Genomic DNA, 9,383 nt, shown 5'->3' with positions numbered 1-9,383 from the left:
CCTCAGTAAGATGTCTGGCAACAAAACAAGGAGAAAAGAAGCAGGAGCACAACAGTCATGTTACTTTGACAGGACTAAATGTTTTCTGATAAATTACACATTCATTTTTTTTTAACCCTTTGAGCGAGTTGAAGGAACGCAGCGGGTTGACTGGACGCCCTGCAGGTTCTCTGCTGCAGTTTACAGCTCCATAAATATTCCAGCATCTCTGACTCATATGGCTTTACTCCATTATAATTTGCTCCTCCTCCACCTCTCCTGATCACACTTTCATTAGTGACACAATCTTCTTGTGATTCTAAACTCTCCTTTATGATGTTAGAACTGTATTCATAAGTTGTGAACAACAATTTTAAACCATTCTGGCCCTTAATTGAGCTATTTCACCTCAATTAAAAAAAGCATTTAAAGCAAATGGAAGGTGTAGTGACCAACATGAGAGGAATCATCAAACTTCTGTTCACTGAACAACAGTTTTTGCGTCGGCAGTGATGTGAATTTTGCACGGCCGATGACACGGACAATGATTTGCTCATTGTGTGGATTAGAGTAAATGACAGCAGATGGCAAAGCAGGGTAATCCCTGGTAGCTGTAGTGCTGACTCCTCAGTCTTTCGTCTTCATCTGACCTGACGGAGGGAGAGGTGTGTGCTGAAAAGCCTCTGACAGCTCTGGTGATGTTAGAAAATATTGTGAACTTATCAAAACTTTGTTGGGAGCAAGCATGCTGTGAGCATCAAAACCAAAACCTATTTAAAAGAGACAACTGAAGCAATTTCATTTTATTGTTGAGTTCACACTAAATTAAAAGAAATAAAATTAATGAATCATCTATTATGACACGTTTTGTTGTCACAGCCTCAGTGCACCTGCTATTGGTGGCACAAAGAGAACAACAACTTGACAAGTTAATGTTTGACAATTGTTGACATAAAAGGAGATTATATAAAGAAGCTGCTTAGACTGATGCAGAGATTTAAGAACCAGCACTCAAGGGCACCCTTTCAAGGGCGATAAAGTTATGTCTCACACAGAAATCCCAGCTCTGTTGCTAAAGTCAGAGGTTTTTATATCATACACTGTGTACGGAGGTGAGAGCACCTTCATCCTTGAATGCACGCAGAAAAAAAATCCCACAATAAAACGTGTATTTGTAGATTAAAGTAGCAAATGGATGATTAGTTTGAGTCGGGGTTTTGCTGGTGACGTGTGTTCAGCCACCTGCAGGGCTCTGTGTCATCATAGAAGTTTCCACTAAACGTTTAACTGCTTGGCTCATGGTGGCTCTCTGCAAAATGATTGACCTGTATGTGATCGCAGGGCTTCAGGTGTGCAGGTGTGACAGGTTTCCACTGCAGGTAAAACCCTTAATGCTGCACTCTGCTGCTGGCTGCAGCATCTCAGTCCATCCATAAGTGAGAGACAGGTGAGTTTCCAAATCAGCCAAAGAAATGCAACACAGAATAAAGTTCACGGCTGGAAAGAAATTTGAAAATTCAAATAAATGTCTAGCTGCTTCTTTTTTTTTTTCTTTCTTTTTTTAGACTTTGCCAGTGATTAGAAATAAACGTTTCAATTTCTCTGAATTGATCCTTGAATTGTTATTGTGCATGAAGAGTAAAGACATAGTGGAAGGCCAAAGAGGAAACACATGGATACAATTAGAAAGGACATGAAGTGAGGATAGAGGATGCAGAGGACAGAATAAGGTGGAGGAGAATGACTCACTGTGGTGAAATGAGGATGTGGAGTTCCTCAAGGCTCCATCCTCAGGCCTCTTCTGTTTAACAACTTCATGGTCCAACATGTACAACAAGATAAAATACCATAACTATGCAGATGACACACATATGTACATCACTCTCTCACCTGGGGACAGGTGAGAGTTAATACAGTCCAGTTCATGCACAAATTGAGTGCACTGAGCAATACATCCATTTGATGCGCCAGCACTTTCTTCAGCTCAACGAAGATAAAACTGAGGTAGTAGCTTTTAGAGCAAAAAATAAAAGACTAACAGTTAGTGCATACCTGCAGTCTGTAATGCTAAAAAGCTCTGACAAAGTCTGAAACTTTGATGTGATCATGGACTCTGACCTGAGTCTGAACTGCCACATTCAAAACAGTTACAAAGATGGTTTTCTACCACATGAAGAATGTAGCTAGAATTAAAACAATGAGCAGGACTTAGAAAAACTCATCCATGCTTTTATTTTTAGTCAACTTGACTATTGTAAAGGACTATTTACTAGTCTTTCTAAAAAAAAATGAAGGGGTCATTTAAAATCAGGTTTAACAAGGCTGTTGGCCGCTGCCTTTCATAAAAGAAAAAAATATACATGTCATTTTTATATTGCCTTATGTTTTATTCCAGCTCTTAATCAAAGCTTACTTTTAAGTTTGATTTTTTACAATATTTTCTTTCTTTGAGTGTCTGTAATTTATGTTTTATTTTTCTATATGCCTTTACTGTTCTTTTGCACAAAAGGTTTAACTGTTTGTGTAAAGCCCTTTGAGTGGCCTTGTTGCTGAAATGTGCCGTGCCATGCCTTCTCTAATCCCACTCCAGATTACTGTACTCGTTACAGTGATGCAGTACATGTTGTCAAAAGTTATCCCACTCTGTTACGTGAATGCAGATGTAGTTCCAGTATAAACATTTATATCATACCAGTTTTTTTATTTTGCATTAACACACTAAAACCTGTTTGCTTGTTTTTGACTGTACCCTGCCAAAAAGATGGATGGTTGGTTGGTTGGATGGATGTTGTTTCTTTGCTCAATAAAACATTAATTGCCCCTCCCCCAAACAAAAGCGTCCAGAAAAATTATAATATACATTTATACACCAGTCACTGTAACAGCAGTTACTATAGTAATAAAGATACATTATTTATTAGTGATATTTATTATTTATTATCTTCATCACCAAGTCATATTTTTTCAACAAGCAAAGGTCAAAGGAAATATTTAGAAGACAGTGGTGAGACCAGCTATATTGTGTGGTCCGGAGACAGTGACAAAAAGACAGGAGACAGAACTGGAAGTAGCAGAAATGAAGATGTTGAGGTTCTCCTTAGGAGTGACAAGGCTGGATAAGATTAGGAATGAGATCATCAGAGGTACAGCACAGGTTGAACAACTGGGATATAAAGTTAGAGAGACCAGACTGAGATGGTTTGGCCATGTCCAGAGGAGGGACAGTGGGTATACTGGTAGAAGGATGTTAGAAATGCAGCTGTCAGGAAAAAGATAAAAAGAAAGACAAAGAGGAGATGTATGGATGCAGTTAGAGAGGACATGGAGGTAGTTGGAGTGAGGACAGAGGACAGAGATGGAGGCGGTTGACTCGCTGTGGTGACCCCTAAAGAGGGAAAAGCCGAAAGAAGAAGAAGAAGAAGATTTGTGTAAAACACGAAGAGCTCTGTTTTATGGTGTTAAACTGGCTTTCTGAAATCAAAATCATTTATTGGACAGGACAGATTTTGTGATCTATATTTTCTATTCTAACAAACAAGTACAATAAAAAAAATGAAGATAGATCACACCTGATTATAGATATTTACGTTTATTTTATCTAATTAATTAATAACTATCTTATCTAATAACTTAGTAAAGAAACTGAAAGTTCAACTGGGTTTCTTTTTCAGAAACAGATCCTGTCTAACCCTGAATGCTAGAAAACGCCTTGTATCTGTGACTTTCCTTCCCTCCATCGACTACGGTGACATTATTTACATGAACGCTCCTACAAGAACCCTGCAGATGTTGGAAGCTGTCTATCATGGTGCACTAAGATTCACAACTGGCTGTGATTATCTTTTTTTTATTTTTTCATTTACCCTTTATTTATCCAGGTCGTCTCATTGAGCCACAAGAACTCATTTTCAAGAGAGACCTGTTTAGGGAGCACATGGTGGGGGTTAAGGGCCTTGCTCAGGGGCCCAGAGTGGGTCAAATGAGGGTGAAGGGAGGAGTGGGTGTTTCACCTTTTCCTCCCACATTTTGATGTTGACGGTACTGGGAGTTGAACCTGCAACTTTCTGATCACAGGCCCATCTTCTAACCTCTGCACCACCACTCCCCCATATCGCACCCATCATTGCACCCTGTATTTACTGGTTAACTGGTCACCATTAACTTCACTCAGACTCTCCCACTGGTACATTTTCATCTTTAAATCACTTCTTGGTCTGTTGCCTTCATACATCTCCTCCTACATGTCTCTGCGTAAGTGCAGCTACAGCGTGCGCTCTCAGGACATTATTACCTGCAGTGTTCCCTCATTGTGGACTGAACTAGGCAAAAGGGCCTTCTCCTACTCTGCTCCTGTTTCCTAGAATATCTAGCATAAAGATCTGAAGCTCTCGACCATGACCTCTCTAAGTGTTTTCAAACATCTGTTAAGATCCTGGGAAAAACCAGCGCAGACATGTTCCTGTTTTATCCAAAAAAGTTAAGTCAGGTCCTCTGGACGGGTTCAAAAAACAAAAAATTGTTGAAACGTTTCGTCTTTCATCCAAAAGACTTCTTCAGTCATGACTTATAATACCATTTTATTTTCACTTGTTCTTCTCAATGTGTGCACATCCTTTATGATTGTCTTTGTTGTCCACTGTTGTCATCACTCTTTGTTAAAATCAGGTCTCCCTTGTAAATGAGTCTCCGAGGCTCAATGGGACTAATCTGTATGAATAAAGGTTTAATGAATGAAAAAAAAAAAAGGTTAAATGGAAGTAATTAAAAAAATACAGATCTGAATAAAAACTATTGTGACAGACTATTGAAGTAACATTTTTAGATCATGCTGAGTGAATATAAATGTCACTGTCAGGACTAACACGGCACAGACACGGCACAGACACGGCACAGCGCATGTCTTTGCTGTCCAGGCTCACCATGACCTGCTCTATTGTTACAGGAAGTTTAGAAGCTGCGGGATACAACAATAAAAATATAAGAATGTTATTGTTAAAATAAAGATTTTACAGCACTTTAAAATGTATTTTTATGCAACCTCCATAACTTTGTTTTTCAATTTTCACTGTAATAAGATCGTTAAAGTACAATGGTCAGTAGAAGGTCTTGCTTTAATAGTTTTGTCTGTCCCTCGTATTATGACTGATTGATTTACTCCAATAAACACTAAAGATTAGGAGGATGACAGATCAGTATTTGCTTACACAGCGCCTGGTGCTAATCTTCTTGTCCTCCTCCTGAAAGCCTACAGACGACTCGAGCTCTCACACTCCCTCCAGCAGACAGGACAAGAGAAGACATCTTGAACCACACTTTGACCCCAGATTACATCAGACACTGGATCCTAACGCTTCCAAAGGATTAGTTTAAATTAAAGGTAAATAACGAGGAGGAAACCAACTCATTTCTGCCTTTTGTGTTTTTGGCTGCATTGATGGAGATAAATTTATGAAATTGAAAATATTATAAAGGAAATCATTTTTCTTTTAATATTTAATTTTAATTCAACACAACTTAATTGAAATATTTATTCATGGCGGCACATCAAACTATGGAAGAGCACAGGATCAAAACGGACATGTTTTCACTGAACAGCTCGGACCGCTTTGCACAACATATCATAGATGGAAGTCAACCAGGTGAGCCACTGATTTATACTGCAGATACATAACTTTAGTATGTTTTGTACAGAAAAATATGGCAAGGAAATTTTAATTTGTTTCATGCTAAGCAACTTTATTTAACAAAGTATATAAAAATGTTACTGTAACCTCTGCTTGAAGGTCTTTATGATGTTAAAAATGCTACATGAGTAATTTCTGCTATTTTTTTCCTCCACAGAGAACAGTGAGAGGAAAGGCCCAGGACTGCTGTGTAAAGTCTGCTCTGATTCAAGCAGTGGCAAACACTACGGCATACACGCCTGCAATGGCTGCAGTGGCTTCTTTAAACGCAGCGTGAGACGACAGCTCATCTACAGGTGAACGGGAAAATGTGTGAAAATATTTCTGCATACATTGTGTTATTTTGACCTTTCATACGTCAAAATGTTTAGCTCATTCAGGAGATAGGTGCTGTGACTTTTAGTTGTTGCAATTTTCAGACATTTCTAAATGTTTAACTTTGTTTGGAAATATTTCCCCATAAAACATAATAAAAATATTTTTAATCTGACAAAAACATTTTATTTTAGCATACTTGTTCTATTTTTGTCTTCTACTGCCACTTTTATCTTTAAAGTTTTGCTTTATTTTGCCATAAGTCTACTGGAGTCAGCCTCCCCACTATCACAGACATCTACACCTCTAGATGCAGGAAGAGGGCCACCTGCATCATGAAGGACCCCACTCACCCAGCACACACATTTTATGCCCCGCTCCCCTCAGGAAGGAGGTTAAGGAGCATTAAGTGCAGAACCACTAGACTGAAGAACAGCTTCTACCCTGAAGCTGTTAGACTCATGAATCTCTAAGCAGAATAATCACTGTGAAAAACCATATCATGTTGCTGCTGATCTGTTTCATGTTGCTGCTGATCTGTTTCATGTTGCTGTGTTCATGCGCGCTCATCTGCTCACTCAGACTCATGTTCGTGCTGCTGTTCGGCGTATTGCTTTTATACTACTAGTGCTTAGGGTATTTTTAGTTAACATTTTCTTAGTCATATCTTAGATCTTACTGTTTTTCTTTTATATTTTATACTTTTGTTGGAAGTAACTGTGACTCTGTGTACACGATTTTGTTCCACCACATGTACCACATGTGGTGTGTATGACAAATAAAGAACCTTGAATATTTTAATCCATATTTAGCTTTTAGTTTGCTTTATGCTACTCTTAGCTACTATTCTGCTGTTTTTAGCCTTTAACGAGCCTTTTACTGCTTTTAATTTTTACCTAGCTTTTTAAACTTTTAGCTGATGTCTTTTTGGTACCTTTTGCTTTTTGCTACCCTTTTAATATTTTACCTTTTAGCTAGCTTTTTGGTACTTTTGGCTTTAAGTTAGCCCTTGTTAAGTTTAGCTTTTAGCTTGAGGTTTAGTGTTCTTAGCTTTTGGTTAGCGTAACAGCTTTCTTTCAATTTTTTTTTAGCATATTTCAGCAGTCATCCAGCACTCAGAGGTCGCACTGTCTATTTTATTCCAGAAAATATAATCTGTCTTGTTAATAAATGTGTTTCTCTTAAGGTGCCAGGCTGGGACCGGCAGGTGTCCTGTTGACAAGACTCATCGGAACCAATGCCAAGCTTGCAGGCTGAGGAAGTGTCTCCAAGCTGGCATGAACAAAGATGGTGAGAAAACATGTCATAAGCAGGTCACATTTGAGTGTTATTTAAAGTTTTAGATAATTTATTCTCCACATTTCTTTTTGACAGCGGTACAGAATGAACGACATCCACGAAGCACAGCACACGTCAGTTTAGACTACGCAAAAGAGAAGTCTATAAAGGAGCACCTGTCCACCACACAGGAGCTCAGCCCTCCTGACATCTACTCATCTGTCATCTCCAAACCTTTGGTCCATTCATCTTGTAGCCCGAACAACCACCGCTTCATGGTCAGCCTGCTGACTGCAGAGACGTGTGCAAAACTGGATCCAGGTGACGGTAAGATCACGTGAGGTTTTGTAGGCTTCAGACTGAGACATACGGTACTCCCAGAGGTCTTGACAGTTTGTTTGTTTTTCATGAACAGCAGAGGAAAATGTTGATGTGACAACTAATGATCCTGAGAGAGATCGCACTCCGATTGACTCTCACAGCTTCCCATACAGCCGTTCAGAAAACATATATGAGATATCAGCCCGACTCCTCTTCACATCTGTCAAATGGGCAAAATATTTGCCCGTTTTTGCTCACTTGGCATTTCGAGACCAGGCAAGTATTGTGCTATGAATTTTGGCAACTTAATAATTTCTGTAATAATAATTTCACATGTTTTCTGAACCCAATCAGGTGATTCTGCTTGAAGAAGCTTGGAGTGAGATGTTCCTTCTGTGTGCTATCCAGTGGTCTTTGCCTATGGACAGTTGTCCTCTTCTGTCCATTTCAGAGCCTTACCAAACCCAGCAGACCACTGCTAACCTCTCCTCAGTGGACCTGCAGGTACTGGAAGAGGTCTTCAAACGCTTCAAGGTTCTGGCTGTTGACCCGACTGAGTTTGCCTGTTTGAAGGCCATTGTCTTGTTCAAGTCGGGTAAGAAAGCGTTAACACAATTGTCATTCTGTACAGGTTGAAAAACTCAGCTTGATGTTTGTCGTTTGCCTCTCTGCTGCAGAGACTCATAGTCTTAAAGACCCAGAGAAAGTGGAAAATCTGCAGGACCAGTCCCAGGTTCTGCTGGGCCAGCACGTTCATTCATCATATCCCAACCAGACTGCCAGGTGACACGGCGGCTGTTTTCTAAGCTTCTGAAACACGTGAACAGCTTTAACGTTTAAACTTCGTCACTAACTCTCTTTATTTGGGTTCAACAAGGTTTGGAAGACTCCTGCTCCTGCTGCCGTCCCTCCACTTTGTGAGTTCCAGGAAAATCGAGCAGCTCTTCTTTCACAGGACCGTTGGCAGTACACCCATGGAGAAGCTGCTGTGTGACATGTTCAAAAATTGAACAAGAAGAAACAGAAACAGCTCTCAAGCAACAAATGTTCTTGCTCTTTGTGCAGCATCTTTCACTTCCAGCTCACCTTTATATGTCACCTTTAAACATGAGCATGAACATGCATGTATGTATGATTGATAAGAAAAGACTGTAAGTCTATAACAGCTTTTGATATCATTTGTACACATGCAGGCAAACATTTTAAAATTGTGTGAATGACATTTTTATGGTTGTCCCGGTTAACTTTGTAAGACTTTTCTAAGGAAAGGCCTTTTCTGTTACATTGTGGAAACCCTGAAGTGTTAGTGAATGTTTTTTTCTTTTCTTGAATAAGTCTTTTTGTTCTCAAATATTACAAGTGTCTTCTTTCTTTGAGTAGCACAAACTAATTATGCATTGCAACTCTAAACACAAAAAGAGGCTACAAAAAATAGTGTGAAACATCTTCTTGTTTTTTTTTAATATAATAAATGATTTTGCTGAGAGAGTTAATGTGCACACTGAGCATCTACTTCCTGCTTTTATCACAGAAACATTGCATCTGAATGTGCAACTCACCGAGACACAATTCTGAATAAGAAATCAATGTATTACTCATGATTTGACCTGTAAATAAACTTAATTATCTACAAAACATGAAGGGAAAAAAAAAGATAATGTCAGCAACCATGATTCCTGATGTTATTTTACAGTTTCATTATCTTATTAGCTAAAATGGTGTAACTATTTATGAAATGTTATTGTTAATAAAAATTACAAAGTAGAAATAACATGTTCTGGAGAAATGAGAAGCCTGCAAAAGATG

At 38.9% G+C, this 9,383-nt stretch overlaps 1 protein-coding gene across 1 annotated transcript; it reads left to right on the top strand.

The window, feature by feature from the left end:
• Positions 1-5,530: 5,530 nt before the first annotated feature.
• Positions 5,531-8,587, top strand: LOC119416448 (photoreceptor-specific nuclear receptor-like). Its single transcript, XM_037683684.1, has 8 exons — positions 5,531-5,618; positions 5,821-5,959; positions 7,165-7,268; positions 7,353-7,583; positions 7,672-7,853; positions 7,932-8,172; positions 8,255-8,360; positions 8,455-8,587. Exons 1-8 carry the CDS (start codon positions 5,531-5,533, stop codon positions 8,585-8,587), a joined length of 1,224 nt encoding a protein of 407 aa, XP_037539612.1.
• Positions 8,588-9,383: the final 796 nt, after the last annotated feature.

This window comes from Nematolebias whitei, chromosome 10 (assembly GCF_014905685.2).
Source record: "Nematolebias whitei isolate Nwh7 chromosome 10, NemWhi1, whole genome shotgun sequence".
NCBI classification, from domain to species: domain Eukaryota; kingdom Metazoa; phylum Chordata; class Actinopteri; order Cyprinodontiformes; family Rivulidae; genus Nematolebias; species Nematolebias whitei.
This window is presented reverse-complemented; position numbering and strand designations above follow the sequence as displayed.

Coding starts and splice junctions, on each gene's coding strand:
- LOC119416448 (XM_037683684.1), top strand. CDS start 5,531: ATGGAAGAGCACAGGATCAAAACGGACATGTTTTCACTGAACAGCTCG. Junction 7,854..7,931: donor ACTTGGCATTTCGAGACCAG/GCAAGTATTGTG, acceptor GAACCCAATCAG/GTGATTCTGCTTGAAGAAGC. Junction 8,173..8,254: donor CATTGTCTTGTTCAAGTCGG/GTAAGAAAGCGT, acceptor TCTCTGCTGCAG/AGACTCATAGTCTTAAAGAC.